Raw genomic sequence first — 17,309 nt, forward strand, 5'->3', positions numbered from 1 at the left:
CGGGTGCGATCTTGGCCCGCACCTCGGCGTGGCTGTCGTCGAGCGACAAGACATCAGGGTTGACGCGCATGTCGGCCGCCGGGAACCTCTTCGAGATGAGCATGCACGTGACGTGGAAATCGAAGAGGAACAACAGTACATATACCAGATGATGGACTGGAGCACGTTGAGCTGCACCACGAGGCCATTGGGGTGGAGGCTGTACATACAGACGAGGAGCTGGATCCTGGATGCCCATCACTGACGAAGCTAAAAGGAATCTGCTAGGGGCGAAAGAGAAAATATGAGTGTTTGAGGGGGGGGCGCAGCCCCCAGGAACACACATAGGTCCGCCGTTGATGCCCATGATAAGCATCTTGGGGAGCGTCGCGAACGAGAAGAGCGCGACGGACAAGTCGAGGCCGGTGAAGGTGATGGGGAGGCGCGACCATATGAGGAACGTGGCGTCAATGACGAGCTTCTATAGCGTGTCCGCGATGACGAAGCGCAGGTCTATTGTATGGAGAGCGTTGCTAGAGATGATCTTTAAGATGAGCAGCGGAACAGCGAAGAGGGCAACGAAGTGGTTTATCCCTGCACACTGGTCCACCACTGCATGCACAACAAGTGCTTCCTCCGTGCCTTGTAGGAGGAAGCGGAGGGCTGCCCGGTCCCCTACATGGGGTGTGCCTCCACGACGCACAGGTGCTGCTTGAGGTGCTCCCGCATCATGCCTTCCCCCTGGTTGTGTGCAGGCCGAGGCGCTCGAAGGATTTTATGTTATCGTGAGGACGGCCCAATTCAGATTTTTTGCCATGATTTGTCGCGTTTGCTAAAGAAAATTGCCATCCCCACGACAACATAAATTGCCATGAAAAACATTCGATTTGTCATGCTCTCTCAGCGAACATCACCACAATAACATTTCCGTAAATCATTAGCTGGTCCAGAATACGATTTAATATTGTATACACACTATAAACAGTACTAATAAATTGCCTAGCTAGTAATCTTGAACCCAACAATCAACAGATGTTCCAGGGGTGAGAAGGAAAAGGTGCAATGGAAGAATAACGGCATTCCCTTTCAAAAAACATGAATTACACGACGCCATCCATGGAACTTGCTTACAAGTTTACAGTTACACCAATCTTTCTTTTTTTCTTTCCAAGAGAAAACCAAACATCACAAAAACGGGCACACCATTCATTCATTCATCCAGTCAGGCCAAACCGATCGAGCTGAATTCCTCGACCACCACCAAATTGAGCATGTATGCGTGCACGCGTGCGAACGTGCCTCGCGCGCATGGACCAAAATCGCCAAGGATCTGAGCCGTAGGCTACTAGCACGTGGGGATATCGGAGGGCGGAGGCGGCAGCTTCTGGTTCGGCAGCGGCCCGTCGTTGACAAGCCACGCCATGGATAGGCCCCAGCTCAGGTGCACGTCCAGGTGGCAGTGCATGATCCAAACACCTACAAAAAAGTCAACGGTTCAATCAATACTGCAGCAGTCAACACAAAGTCAACCTGAAGCTAGTGCAAGTGGAGGTGGTTAAAATAACCTACCGGGGTTGTTGGCGACGAAGCGGATGGCGACCCAGCCGGCGGTGGGCACGCTGATGGTGTTCCGCTGCACCGGGTCGACGAGGTTGTACCTGGCGGTGTCGTTGGCGGCGTCGTAGTTGCCGAACCCGGTCCCGACGACGTGGAAGTCGTAGCCGTGCAGGTGCAGCGGGTGGCTCTCGGCGCCCTGGATGCTGGTGTCCTGCAGCACCACCTCCACGGAGGTGTTGAAGGCGAGCGGCACCACCCGGGTGCCGTGGGTCACGAACGTGTTGTTGGGCGGCGTGCCGGTGTAGTTGAACTTGCGCAGCGGCGCCGCGGGGAAGTTGGCCGCGAGCACGCCGTAGTACCGGCGCCGGTAGTGCGCCTGCAGGAGCGACGTCTTGGGCATCACGAACGACACGTTGTTGATGCTCGCCGCGAACCGGGTGTTGTTGGGTCCCTGGCACGTCCCGTTCACCGGGCTCTGGCACGGGTCGGCGCCCAGCCCCACGGCGAAGAAGAAGCTCCGGTCCACGCTCAGCGGCACCCGCGCCGGGTACCGCGCGCTCGCCAGGCTCCGGAAGTTGGACGAGAAGTTGGTCACCGCGCCCGTGTCGTTGTACCGCGGGAGCGGCGGCGCCGGGAGGCCCCGGAGCGCGGCGGGCCGCTGCGGGGCGTACTCGAGGACGGCGGTGGCGGTGGTGTTGTCGAAGGTGCCCACCGTGTTGGTGTAGGGCGCGACGGCGATGGCGAAGGCCGTGGAGGACGGGTTGGTGGCCGCGGTGAGGAGCACGTCCATGGTCTGCCCCGGCGAGATGACGAGCGTGTTGGCGGCGAACGGCTTGACGTAGCTGGCGTCCGCCTGCACGACGGTGAGCGTGTGGTTGGCCACCGCGAAGAAGAGCTCGTCGTTGAGCGCCGCGTTGATGAGCCGCAGCATGTACGTCCTCCCGGGCTTCACCTTGAGCTTGAACGTGCTGTTGGCGCCGCCCGAGCAGTTGTACGTCGGGCCAGGGAAGCCGTTGAAGGTGTAGGCGTCGGACACGTTGGGCCCCCCGCCGGTCTGCAGCGCCTGCTTGATCACCGCCTCCGGGTCGGCGTTGAACCACTCACCTGCCAACCGACCAGCAGTCACGTTAGTAAGTTACAGTCGGTGAAGCACACACAGTGACAAAAATGGCGGACAGTGGAGTGTAGGAGACGTACCGAGCATGAGGGGGACTTCACGGTAGGGCTTGGGGAAGGGGTAGGGGACGCCGCGGGGCGGGAGGATGACGAGGGGGCCGTGGAGGGTGGCGCGGAGCCAGGAGAAGTGGGCGTGCCACCAGAGGGTGCCGCGCTGGCCGACGATGCGGAAGTTGTAGACGTAGCTCTGGCCGGGGCGCATGGGGCACTGCGTGATGTAGGCCGGGCCGTCCGCCCAGGCGCTGCGCAGCTGCCGCACGCCGTGCCAGTGGAAGGTGACGTTGTTGTTGATGTTGTTGTGGACGTTGACGACGAGCCGGTCGCCCTCCCGCACCGTGATCCTCGGCCCCGGGAACCGCCCGTTCACCGTCGGGATGCTCTTGGTCGTGCACAGCCGCGTCACCGTCGCCATGGTCACGTTGAAGGTGTAGCGGCGGGTGAGGCCGGCGGTGAGGCCCGGCATGGCCAGGAGGAAGGCCAGGAGGAGGCATGCAGGCGAGGCGCACCGGAGGCGGCGAGCATCCATTCCCATTGTGCAGCTAGCTAGCTTCCTGCTGGCCACACTTCAACTCCGCGATCGATTAGCTATGTAAAGCTAGATCGAACTCTGCAGGAGCTGCAAGGGAGATGGATCGCTAGCTCGCTGGCTAGAGAGTGGATGGAGGTGGTGAGTGACATGAGTAGCTAGGGTTGGAGTGGCTATATAAACGGCCGGCGGCAGTGCTCCTGGCCTGCTCGTGGTGGCGTGCATGGTAGGGGGTCACCCAGTCATAGTGGTTGGCTGGGTTTGGTGGGCGTGCATAGAAATATTGTCACATAGGGCCGCTCCCCGCTAGCTCTTTCTGCTCGACTGGCCGATCTTTCCAGCCACCGGATCGGATCGACTGGCCCTGCGAGTGGTTGCGTCCGACGATTCATCCGTCGACCGGTGCAAGTTGACGGCAGGCTCCTTTTTTGTTTCTGATTCTGAAACCTAGGAAATGCTTTGATGGCCAGGAATATTAATTTAAGCACGCTACTTCATGTGCACCATGCAGCTGTGCTGACATGATGGTGCACCTAAACGCAGGCATGTCTTGGAATATCAGTTTCTCTTTTTCCTTTTTTCTTTTTGAGAGACTTCGAATATCTTTTTCTTTTCTTTTGGCGAGAAGCGAGACTTGGAATATCAGTTTCGTTCTCAGCTAAAAGCAAAAGCCTGCAATAGCTGAGAGTTTCAGTAAAGCTTGGTAGAGGAAATTTGTCGATGGGGTAGAAGATGATCAACATTTTCATCCCAGGCAGTATGGTGTATGCATCTGCTATTAACACCATGTGGAACACCGAAAGTGGGACGGTGCAGGAGTTCCTATACCGACAAACTGTTGCAAAGCTTAAGCTGGTGGGCTGCCATTAATCATTGAAACCAGAGGTAAATGATAATTTCATAATTGTTCTGTACCTCTGCCTCACACCGATAATTCAATATGGTGGCATATCACTTCTGAACTGAAGGCATGTGAAAGCCTCATGTGACCTTCACCGCGAATGACAAGAAAACTGTTTAGCCTTTTATGGGTGCTAGGTTTTGCTTTCTTTTTCAGAGAAACTGCTGGTTTCCGGCAGCGCCACATATCCAATTATATAAATTAGTCATAGAGAATGCAGATTCCTTTGTGAACTTCTCAAGTTAACTATGGCCCTCAGGGTCAAATCCATAACCACCTTTGTTTAAGCTTTTCATTTGCCGTCCTCTTCCCCGATCTTGTGCTGTCGGAACAAAATTAAATCACTGTTCTCTAATAAATTTTCTATTTGAAGCTTTTTTTTATGTGTGTGAATGTGTGTGCTGCTCGCTTGTTGCTTAGAGCTGCGTGGTTGTTGCAGTGGAGCTCGCTGCTTTTGCCGGATTGGATTGTCATTGTACCCTGTGTGTTCTGATCTTAGTTTTCTTTTTTACTGGGACCCAGTTAAAGCGTCTCGTTCTGTCTTGGTAACCAAGGGAGGGAGACCATGTAGGCACACACCTGAATAAACGCCCAGCCTAATGCTTCAAGGCGAGATTACCTCGGAAAGGATATGAATTAGTATTCCTAATGTATGCGTAGCAATCAGTAGCAAATAACAAATGGAAGCTCTTCGGAGACTAACTAATCAATCGCGCATCGCTTTATCTTTATTTGTCAGTTTATACGGTGCTGGTAACATTAGTATTTTATGCGGTAATTAAGCACGAAACACTTGCTTGCAAGAGCGTAAAGCTTGGGGTTCATTAAGGTTGTGAGATTGGTCCACGTATAATTAAACTCTGTTGTATGTTTGCCGCAGACTGCTGTTTAATATATATCTTTTCAAATGTTTGCCACCCAGTAAAAGAGAGGAGAAAACACGGACGGTAACAACTAGCCCCTGATATCCACTACTACCATATGTCTGCAGTGCAGGTAGATCGATACCAGCAGGAGATCTTCACGTTGGTTACGATGTGACAAAAAAACATCTGCGGCCAGTAGTTGCGACGCAAACGTCTGGCCGGTTTTTCGCGTCGATCGATCTGGCTAACTATCTTCAAGTTGAAGTATCATCACCAGACACTCCCTTCAGTCCTGGCTCACGTCGCCTGGGCGTTTGGCGTCATGGAGCGAGTGGTTGGCCATGCACCCGCGCTCCGCCTCCCGCGGTCGTGCGTGTGCTCCTGCTGGATCCAACGAACCCGTCGGCTTTCCTCGGGCGAGGCGTCCGGGCGAAGTTTACGGCCGGCCGATCGTACGAGGCCGGCGGTATATATCTTAAACTACGATTCGGTCAGTCTCGGGTTGCCATCGGCGTATCGGTCGCCTCAGCTAGCTGCTGCGCATGGACGCATGGTGGACGCGCTGATGATTGCGCGTCTGGTCGAGCCCGGTTCGATCGCATCATCGCCCGGGAGAAAACGAAGAGAAAGGGGAAAACTACCGGCGACCCGCCGGCAAAGCATGGATGGATGGCTACGCCTCGTTTGTTTTAGCACACGAACCAAGTTCTAGAAAACAAAGGGCATTGCACATCGGTGGTGTTTCCGACGTAGCGATTGCTGATTAAGCGGTCCGCTAATTCCATGCCGTTTGTTTCTGTTCGGAGATTCGTGCATTGCTATCTCCGCCTTCCACTCTGGTTGGAGTAGGCTTTGAGTTCAAGGATCACCCTAGAGGGGGTGTTGGAAATTTGCCAAAAATGCAGCAGTAATTTCAAAAAGTTATGGAAAGATTTTCGCATGCAGAGAGTAGGTGTCACACATACATGTGAGAAATGCTGGAAAAAATGATCGCCTGCCAGCGCGGGATAAACAACAAACTAAGTTATTGTGCAAGTAACAAGTAACTACAGTTCAAAGTATAAACACAAATTGTCATAAAAGTCTTTAAGTTACAGTAAGGACATATCCTAAACACACTTAAATCTTTACGAATTTCTACACGTGTGTGTTCCTGCTTGTCCTTTACAAGCACATATGTTTTCATTTACTGTCGATCAGAATGAATATGGCCCAAACGCTTCGGTGGCCATTGACTTTGCGCACTAATCTCCGTGAAAGTTGGTTGGCTCAGTCAGCTTTGAGCAAATCATTCACTCAAAAGCGAACCCGTCAAAGCATTTTCTTTCCTCACATAGGACCCTCTCCTCTTGCTCTTTTCATTTCATAGCGATCAACTCTCTCACCCCCTTCCCCCCCCCCCCCCCCCCCCCCTCTGATTGCCGTCGCGAGCTCCCTCTCCCGCACCACCGTCACATCCTCCTCCCTGACCTCCATTTCCAGCGCCAACAACTCATCCTCCAATGCAAGCTCTCTCTCTCCCACGGGGTGTTGGGGTTCGATCCAATTTGGTTCTACCACCATCACTCCAGGATTCGTCTTTTTCTTCACATTTTATTGATCTAACTCACATTTTAACCCAAAATTTCACTCCACATTTGACCAGAAAAAATAAATCCAATTTTTTTATTATTTGTACAACAACCTTTTCTAAAATGTTGCCATGGAAATGTATAGTTGTCACGATACAATTTACGACCCCATGATGCAGCTAGTAAATTTGCCGTGATATGCATAGTTGCCTTGATATAAGCAAACTTTTCTCTAAATTTTCCATGATCTAGAGAAAATTGCCATGGTCTTGCCATTTTTAATCGTATTGTGGCGCAGCTTGTGAATTAATCGGTTTTTTGTTGTTCTGATAAGTTGTGATCATTTTATCTAGTTTTTTTCATGGCAACTAAATACACTTCTGCAATGCAACTAAATATACTTTTGCCACGACAATTAATCATGTTTTGATAGGGCAACTAAAGATGAGTTACCATCAAACTAGTGATCAAGAACAAAATATTGTTAGAATTACCAAAAATAAGGCATTCTCTCCTTATTGTTGTTTTAATAACTCCACCAATTTTCGACAACTACTTTTTCAAAGACGTGTTTGTTTTCTTTCCCATGGTTAGTCATGTGTCAATAGGATGACAACTTCGCCCTCAAACCCAATATGTTTTGCCACGACAGTCATACAACAATTACTTTTCATGCCAACCATACGCCAATTACCTTTTTAGTTTGTCTCTGGCAACTTTTCAGATAGGTATGGCAAATTAGGCGATAACTTGTCACGGGGATGAGTTGCACACTCTCATTTTGCCATGAGCAGATGGCACTTTTTCATGAATTTTTCCATGTGAACACAAACAATTTTTGAATTTGCCATCATGTACATAACCAAATAGTTCTAATTTTGACATGCGAAACACCACAACATTTTTCGAAATTTTCCATCATGCGTGGAAACAAAAAAAAATTAAGTTTGCTATGTGACCAGTGCAAACTTATTTCTAAAGTTGACCTGCCTTATAATTTTTTTCAAGTTGCCATGATGTCTACAACAATTTTTTTTAGAAATTATCATGTTTCCATGATTATCCAGATTTTATATACAAACTAGGACATAAGCCCGTGCGTTGTAACGGGAGAAAAAACGAGTAGTGCGAAACACATTCACAGTTCTCTATGATGATTGTTACATCATTAACTAAAAAAGATACTGCCATAGAATCAATGAATTTGTACGCAGGATCTTAGTACCACTTCGTGTACGTTGAAGCTTAATTATCGTGAGGAAATTTAGCAGCGAGATAAAAAATAGATGACGGAAGGAGAACTATGAAAGCCTCCATCCTTTATTATTAGGTAAAGATAACATGACTTGCCTCCATGTTCAATTACATTTGCCATGTGACTTTTGACATATTCTCCTACAAAATTCCATCTTTTATAAAACATAAATCTTAAACTCTGCTATGTCACCAGTTTTTTCAATTTGCCATGATTTAGGAAATTAATCCGTCCAAAATTTCCATACGTATTTTTACAATCCTTTGCAACCTATTTTTCCATCATTCATGTAAATTAATTTTATCAAAAAAATCCATGTCACCATTGTTATCATGTTTTCTAAAATTTGCTATGATTTTTAAAGGACAAATCCTTACATTTGCCATAATTTTGGCTTTCTTCCTTTGTAACATCGTCTAGTCTTTTTTCTATAAAAGTTAAGTTGCCATGATTTTATATTGACTATTTGTTAAACAAAAGTTGCAATGAATCATGACATGGCAATGTTGTCAACATTGGTAATTTCCATGCTACATTATTGACACTTGTCATGTGTCCAGCAACTGGCATCCTTCAACACAGATTTTGGCCATGCTATTTTTGTTTTTTGTTTTTGATAATACTATTTTTTGAGATGGAAATTTCTATGCCCCCTGCAAATTATACGTATTATTTTCATGGCAGTTATATTATTTTCACATGGCGGTTTCATTGTACATACCATGCATAATTTTCTGCATGTCATCTGTTTTTTATCATGGTGAATCTCGTAGTTATAGCATGGCAATTTTTTTTACAATTAGCAATGTAATTTTTTAAAATATTTTTTTACCATGGCAACTTCGTCCTACTAACAATGGAAAATAATAAAACTAAGTCATGTTTAGTTCACTAGACTTAGCATGGCAGATTCGTTATAATCGAAATGACTTTTTTTCAAATTCGTAATCATAGTGGCAGAAAATTGCATTACATCATGGTAAATCCACTCGTCATAACATCATAATTTTTTTCTTCCAATGATTGCAAATTTGTGTCTCTAACTTAACTGTTTTTTGGTTTGTGGAGGAACATAGTAGTTGGGTTGAGGAAGAATTACATTTGTTTCTCTATTTGCTTCTACCATATCTTTGACTGTTATGTTCCTATGTGCCATGTTTCGCTTTTCATGTGGTAGATTTAGTTTCTTACTGATAGCAATTGTTGGCACAAATAACACTGTTACTTCCCACAACGTAGTTCCCTAGTATTGGCAAGTTAGTTTTTTTGTCAATCTAGGGATGACCCAACCAAATAAGCATATTCATTGAGATTTAGAAACCATTTTTTTTGTATTTTTCCTTAATTTTCTTTGATTGTAACTTAATAAGGCATCACAAACTTATTTTTTGAATGACGGCAACTTGTGTCCACCCTATCGATTTTGGATTATGGAAGTTATAGGAGGAAGGTGTGGATTGGGGAGCAGTGGGTGTAAAGGGAGGGGAAGAGTGGAGGATCAAGTGGCCGGGGGAGGAAAAAAAGGTACTCGCACTGGGGGGAGAGGTAAACGATGGGGTCACGTTGGGATCCTAGTCCATGAAACGTTTCTTGACTGCGAAAACTATTTGCTCCCCCCCCTCGTTGGGGGGACGATCCCTCGCTCCGGCCACCATACTGGGGGGGGGGGTCATCTATCTATTAACGTCCTTCACTTTTTTTTGGGGGGGGGGGGTGACTTACATATACATTTTTTCCGTGAAGTTTTTGTTACTGGTATATCTAATCCCGAGATTGATTGCACTCTCTGTCTCGGGGGTCGCCATCCATGAACTTAGATGGAAGAAAGGGCATTGCCTATGATGGTGCACCAAGATGGCGATGGAGTTGTCCCTAAAGGCGGGCAAATTTCTTCAATATTTTTTTCTCTAGGCTCGTCCAATGACCCTTTCATATGTGCCTCTTTGTGTTTATACTTGAGGCTAGATTCAAAATTCGCCCTGACCTCAAGCTTAGACGAAGGTAGGGGCATAACTGATGATGGTGTACTAGCACAAGATTGCGGTGGCATTGCATTTATGGGGATATAAGAGGGGTGGTGGGTTGCCAAGGCCTAGTCAGGTAGACGAGGAGCTTGAAGGGGGAAATGTATCCGGTGCACCCGCACTTGTGCCGCTACCGATGCACCGGATGCCATAGAATATTTTTAAAAATCTGAAAAAATTCTAGCATGTTAACACAACATAGTGTATGATGTCACAAAATTTCGTATTAAAATTTTAAATATTTTTTAAGATACAAAAATGATAATTTTGACATTAGTGTGATAATGGGCCAAATCTAAAGCCCAAGTTATGTTATGTAGTATTCAGTGTTGAATTTGTCATTTTTGTTCATTGAGTTATGTTTCGAATTTTGACTTGAAATTTTGTGACAACCTACATTAATATTGTGTGAGTGTGCTAAAAAAATTTCAGAATTTTTTCAACATTTTAGAAGTACAATATGAGTTCGGTGCACCGGTAGCACCACAAGCTTCGGTGCACCAGATATTTTCCCCTTGAGGGCTTGTTCGGTTAATCCCTCCCACAAGGGGATTGGAGAGGATTGGAGGGGATTGAGGTGGATTTTGACTTGTAGGGGATTTAATCCCTCTCAATCCCCTCCAAACCCCTTCAAATCTGAAGGAACCGAACAAGGCCTGAAGGGGGTGATGTGAGGGTGAGGCAACATATCCAGCAGTGGTGCATCATCGAGGATGGCGTGAAGGTGGTTGGGAACAATGATGCCAATTATGCATCGAAGGGAGACTTAGCAACATTGGGAAGGTCGAGTGTTGTCGACCGGTGGTATAATCATCTGGGGGCGGGGATCCAGTGAGGAGGCCTATGGTTAGGGAGGCGTAGTTATAACAAAGGATCTACATAGCACATATTCCTAGTTTCCTACAAAACAAATTGGTATTTTGCAGCCTCGCCATGACATATACATTCACATGTTTACTTCATACTAGAGGCTAACGCGCGCTTTGCAGTGCCATTCATCACTCGTATGATTAAGTCCTTTTTCTCTAGCAAGTTATTGTCTTTGCTTGTTTTGTTTTGGTTTTTGTGTTGGCTGTGTTTTAGTAATGCCCTTGTGGTGTTTTTTTTCATTCGTATATTATGATGGGGTGCGGTTACAGAAGGTATTTTTTCAGAGCAGAAAGTGGAGTTGTTCGCTGCGTGGTTGTAGCGTACTTACACATTTCAGCCTCGGTGTCAGCTGATGGTCGATGTGTGAGTCACTTGGGAGCTCCTACTTCACGATGAAACCATGGAAATATTGTTATAGCGTTCAGGTGGACCGGGCCATGGAGCTCTCGCTCGCTCAGCTCGGCTCTCTACTCCACTCACTCACTTAGCATTTTTTTTCCTGCTCGCACCGTTGCTATCTTATAAAATGCGAGCAATTTTTTATTTGAATTTTTTCCTTAAATCAAAAGATGTTAATGATTTTTTAAAATCTAAGATTTTTAATATGTTGCAAACTAAAAAGGCATGAATTTGAAAAATATTCAGGAAAAAAATCTCAAACAAAGTCTAAACGGAAAATGTTCACAAACTTTAAAATGTTTATGAACTTTAAATATATTCATAAATTAAGAAATTTTCATGAACTTTAAAAATAATCAGGGATTAGAAAAATGTTCACAATTTTTAATAAATTTCATGAATTAAAATGTAAATAAGGAAACTTTATAATATAAAATAGAAGAAGAAATAATAGGGGAAAACATGAACCTCAACCAAGCACACACCCTTACAGGCGTGCCCAGTGACCCCATAGCCCCTGATTTATCAGGAGGATTCAAATCTAGAGATATTAGAATCTTATTCACTGATACATACTAGGTTGCCAAATGTATTTTTTTGTAAACACGATACAAACACAAACACTCACAATCACATACATATAATCACACCTATGACTATGAGTACACGGATGCACACCCTATTCCTATGAAAACTTTTGAGAGACTAAGCCGGCTGGTTTTGATTTTGACGAAGTCATTAAATATGTCTCACTATCAAAGGAAACATCACCTCCCATTGAACATATATTTCATCTTTATGATGCACCAAAGTGACAAATCTGATATTTGATCTCTAATGGGCTGAAGTACCATTTCCCTCCTAACCATCCAATCACACGCTGATTCTCAAATTTGCCATTGTTTCTCACAGAGTTTGCCCTACTTTTCTTAGTCATCAAAATGTGAGAGCATCTACAGCCAGACTTGACAGATCTGGCCCCTCCAATGCCTGCGGACGTGCCCGGGCATGTCCGCGGGCACTGACCGGGCACTCCTCACATAACCCTCTCCGCACCCGAGCACCTTATATATGAAATCTTAAAACCATACAAACCATGCAAAGAAAAGATATACGCACTAGGTAGATCAATTAATCCTCGACTACACTACTCATCGTCGTTGGAAATGTCCACTATCTCTGTTTCGGACTCCGGGTACATGGGGGGTAGACGCAACTCCGACTCCTCCTCTAGCTCCGCTTCCACCTCCTCAAAGAGTGCATCGGTCTTCGCATGTTCTTGTCGGAGAAAGCACCGGTTGGACTCCACGTACGCCTTATCCTGAACAGACTCCAGGATGGATGTCTGCTCCGCCGCTTGGGCGACGACGAACTCCACCGTGGCCTCCATGGTGAAGCCCGCAACTGGCGCCGGCTCCTCCTTCGGATCCGCCCCCTCCATGGCCTCCGGCTGCTGCTGCCCCTCCTCCTCCTCCTCCTCCGGCTTCGGCGAGTCTGAAGGCAGGCCTGCTACGATTCGGGCCGCGTGCCTCGCCCGTATTTCCTCCTCGATCTGGAAGTGGCGCTCTGACGTTAGCATAGCGTAGGTGGTCTTCTTTTGGCTGGCCATGTCGGACGGCGAGGGAAGAGGAAGGTGGAGACGGAGAGAAATGTGCTCGGGCTGGTGGGGTGGAGAGAGAGGAAGCATCGGCCGGCTTAAATAGCCAGACTTTGGCCTCGGGCGGTGAGCCGGAGCGGCGCCATGCGGCGTTTACACCCCTACCGAAGGAGATGCTCGTCAGATTGTTGGGTTTCCAGGCGATTTCGTATGGGACCCGACCGTCGGTTCGACATGGCAGACATGGGTCGGGGCCTTCTCATATCCGCCCCATAATTGAGCTGATACGAGAGGTGCCGGTCAGCTCGGGCTTTTGAGACTCGTTTGGGATGCCTGTCTGGATTGATTTTTTTCAACCAGTCATTGACTGGGTCGTCATCCCGGACGAATGAGACGTGTTTGAGGCGCACGATTGTAGATGATCCGAGATCCGCATGGCAAAAAAAAACATGCAACATGCGTGCATGTGTCCATGTGCGCTAAGCCAGCCGGCCAGGTGTCTAACCGGAAACGCGACAAAGTGTGGTAGGTACAGATATGGACCAAGAATGCCTGGCAGTGGTGTACGAGGACCACACCTCGGACCATGACGGCTAGTACAAAACTTGGAAAATATTATCATCTCCAGCTATCTTCGCACCCATGATCCGAATACTAAACTGTGTCTTCGATCGAAACCAGCAACGACCGTGCATGCATGCATGCATGCCTGGCCAATCCACGATGGCCAGACCGGCAACGTAGGCGCGACTTCTTCTTCTTGCTCTCCTGCGACGGAACCGGATCACGTTCTTAAACATAGCGACACAACGTTACGAGGTGGACGTGCGTGGCGGAGAGAAAAGAAACGTAGCCGGTGTGGTGCCCGGTGGCTTTCCGCGAGCACCAAACTGTCCCCGAGGCTAGCTCTGCCCCGCCGTGTTCCTCGGTTGGTGCATCGCTGAATCGATCCTAGGATATCTGGAGCGGTCTACAACGACATGTCGGCCTACCTCGTCGTCGTGAACGGAAAGCTGGAATGGGAATGTTTCTGAGACCCTGACAACAGTGCTGCGGCCGCACAATCGCAGGGCAGGTCCGAGGAGGCACGCGGGCGAGGACAAAATTACTGTTATAACCTTGCTAACAAAATCCTGATTTGACCTTATTTCAAAAAAAAAATCGATTTTGACCTCTTTGGATGACGCCAACATCCCTGGCGTCTGGCCCCTGGCCCGCACTGCCCGTTGACCTGCTGACGTGGCAAAGGGGCCAGACGTCAAGGACCCTGGCGTCTGGCCCTGGTAAGTAGATAACCCACGGGAGAGTGTGTGGGACCCACCCCACACACTTTCCCCAATACACAACTCGAGCTTGAAGAACACTTGGAGCTACCACACTCTCTCCCACCCCTCAAGATCCCCCTCAAATCCTCTCCAAAAGGTGCATCCCTTAGGTGGATCTTTTCATCACTTTGTTGCTCTTGGTAATCTCCCCCAAATCATCCAATTATTATTTTTGTTAAATCTTGTTATTTTGGTTGCATTTTATACATGTTGGTGGAACCCTAGTTTTTGTTTTCTCCCTTATGTTAGTGTGAATGGCTTGGTTAACTTTGATAATATAGTGATATGCATGGTGTGTAGTAGGAATATATGCTTGTTGAGTAGAAAGATTGGGGGTTAGGGTTAGTTAGTGATTAGGGTTAACTTTTCTTAGTGTGTGTTAACTAGTGATACTTTTGTGGACATCACCAATAATTTAGTGTTGATATGATTTGGATATAATGAGATGTATTTGGATAAACACCAATTCTCATTGAAGTCTTAAATGCATTCATGTTATTTTTAGATGGAGAGACTTGTTAATGTTCATTACATGGAAAAGGAGGCATTCTTGAGTAACAATGCCGACACGGGTGAGGAACCATTGGTTTTTGATACAAGCCCTAGCTATGAGGATGTTGTTGCAAAAGTGAGACAAGTCTTAAAGTGGATGGACACCAATGTTGATGTTAAGTTAATAGGAAGGTATGATGTTGGAGTTGGAGCCAAATCTCGCTTGAAAAGTATGCCTATCACCTCGGATTGCATTGGGATGTATACAAGGAAAAAGTTTCCCAATCGGAAGACAAGTCACTTGAATTGTTTGCCACCAAGGTTGAATCTCCTTGGTTTACCTTTGATTTGAACCGGCATGTCTCTTCCCTAATGGATGACATGAGCGAGAGGACAATGGTGCCACTTGTTGAGCATAGGGTTGTGGTTGATGCCCCCAATGCTTATCGCCAACCACGTCCCCGTGTGCCATCTATGAAAGCAAATGAGGTTGAGTTGTATGCCCCCAATGCTTCTAGCCAACCACCAACTAGCCAAGCAAATGAAGTTGAGGTGAGTGCTAGTGACGAAGTAATTCAAGAGGATGAAGATGCTTATGATGACGACGAAGAGCAAGAGGAAGGGTTTCATGGTAATGATGTTGGTGACTTGAATGCGTACATAGCGCAAAAGGACATGGATCGTGACTTGCCTTTTAGGCGTCAATATGCGTATGACTCGGATGACGAGGGTCCAGTTGAACAGTTGGACGAGGATGGATTCACAAAGGAGGAAAACCAAATCCACTTTCAGCTGACGGGCTTAGAAAAAAGAACTCACTTGTTTAAAGATCTCATCCTTGCCCATAAAGTTGTTGTTGACGGTGGAATGAGAATGACGGTGATTGAGCCAACACCATGCCCGGATCCAGGAGAACCAAGGGTGGAGAATGAGGACGAGAATGCTTATTTGGAGAAAGGAGTGAAGTTTCTAAGCTTGCCTATGCTGAAGTTTTGGTTGGCTGACTATGCCATTCGGAACCATAGGCCAATTTATGTTGAGCACTCCGACATGAAGTTGCGTTACACCGTGAAGTGTGAGCATGAAGGATGCCCATGGAAGGTTCGTGCAAGAAAGCTTAAAGAAACCGAAGAATGGGTGTTAACAAGTTGTGTTGCCACTCATAGGTGCAAACCGTCATCTAAACGACTTCGAACGACACACCATCAACTCACATCTGAGTATCTCGGATACAAATGGATGAAAGACATAGGCTTTGATCCCACTGTGAAAGTGAGGTTTCTAATGCGGACGGTGAAAAAACAATTTGGTTATGAAGTCAAGTATGGGAAGGCATGGAAGGCAAAGGCAAATGCTATTAGGATGTTGTATGGTGGTTATGAAGAAGCATACAACCAGCTCCCAAGGTTGTTGGCCGCGATTGCACATAAGAACCCGGGCATGTTTCATGTGGTCGAGGATCATGAGGGAGTGTTCCACCATGCCTTCTGGAGTTATGGACAATGCGTGGAGGCGTTTCAGCATTGTCGTCCGGTCTTGTCTATAGATGGCACGTTCTTGACCGGTAGATACAAGGGCACACTAATGGTAGCAATGGCGCACTCATCAAACGACAATGTGTTGCCGTGTGCATTTGCTTTGGTGCCTTCCGAGCACCAAGACAACTGGGAGTGGTTCATGGGTCATGTTAGGCACAACGTGATTGGGGCTAGGGAGGTATGCATCATATCGGACCGACACCATGGCATACTCAAGGCAATGGACATTGTTATTCCAGGATTTCCAAAGCTTCACCACAGATGGTGCATGAGGCATTTCGTGGCCAACTTTTACCGGGCATGTAAGAGCAAGGAGCTCAGCAAAGACCTTACCCATGTATGTGTGGCCTTCACCACCCAAGGTTTCGATGCTCGGTACAACAAACTCTTTGCAGCGGTGAACGAAGGGGGAAAGAGTTCTTAACTAGGAATTTAAGCGAGAAGCACAAGTGGGCACGCGCTCATGACGATGGTGGTAGGCGATATGGCGACATGACGAGCAATCTGGTAAAATGTTTCAACAATGTGCTGAAGGGTGCTCGTGCATTCCCGGTGACTGCAATAGTGGAGTACACATTCTTCAAGCTGAATGAGTACTTTCAGAGGCATTCTGAAGAGACTGCAAAATGGATAGGTGAAAAAAAGGATTATCCGGAAAAGGTTGATGAATGGTTGCAGTTACAAGCAAGCAAGTCTTCACGGCAACAAGTTATCATATTCGACAGAACTGAAATGATCTATCAAATTGATGAGCCAGGTGGCACAACACGAGATGGTAGACAATATGGTGGTGCTGCATTTGAGGTGCGTCTGAAGACTCGGTGGTGCCAGTGCGAGAGGCCTAGTAAGTATCATTGGCCATGCTCGCATTTGATAACGACGGCGAAGGCGAGAAACATACATGTTTGTGATGAAAAAACCGTGCGGATGCAAGAGTTCCATGTGGAAGCTACTAGGTTGACATGGGCGTCAAGATTTCACCCTTTCTTGGACCAATCATAGTGGCCTGAGTACCATGGCCCTCATATTAGGCCAGACCCTCTTCTGAAGATGGAGACCAAGGGTAGAAGGAGAACTAAGAGGTTCAGGGGTGATATGGATGACCTGGCTGGATACACTGGCATGAAACAATTTGGTAGCGGTCATTTCATGGAGGCTCCTGACACTATCAACCGTGGGGTGTGCGGTGAAGGGGGACACAATGAGCGGACATGCAAGAATAGGAAAACCAAA

At 47.1% G+C, this 17,309-nt stretch overlaps 1 protein-coding gene across 1 annotated transcript; it reads right to left on the reverse strand.

Annotated features, from left to right (window-relative positions):
• Positions 1–865: 865 nt before the first annotated feature.
• On the reverse strand, positions 866–3,394 carry LOC125520534 (putative laccase-11). Its single transcript, XM_048685491.1, has 3 exons — positions 2,734–3,394; positions 1,549–2,640; positions 866–1,455 (listed from the first exon to the last, which is right to left on the reverse strand). Exons 1-3 carry the CDS (start codon positions 3,242–3,244, stop codon positions 1,325–1,327), a joined length of 1,734 nt encoding a protein of 577 aa, XP_048541448.1. The 5' UTR covers positions 3,245–3,394; the 3' UTR covers positions 866–1,324.
• Between the last annotated feature and the right edge of the window lie 13,915 nt (positions 3,395–17,309).

Source organism: Triticum urartu, chromosome 1 (genome assembly GCF_003073215.2).
Source record: "Triticum urartu cultivar G1812 chromosome 1, Tu2.1, whole genome shotgun sequence".
NCBI lineage: Eukaryota > Viridiplantae > Streptophyta > Magnoliopsida > Poales > Poaceae > Triticum > Triticum urartu.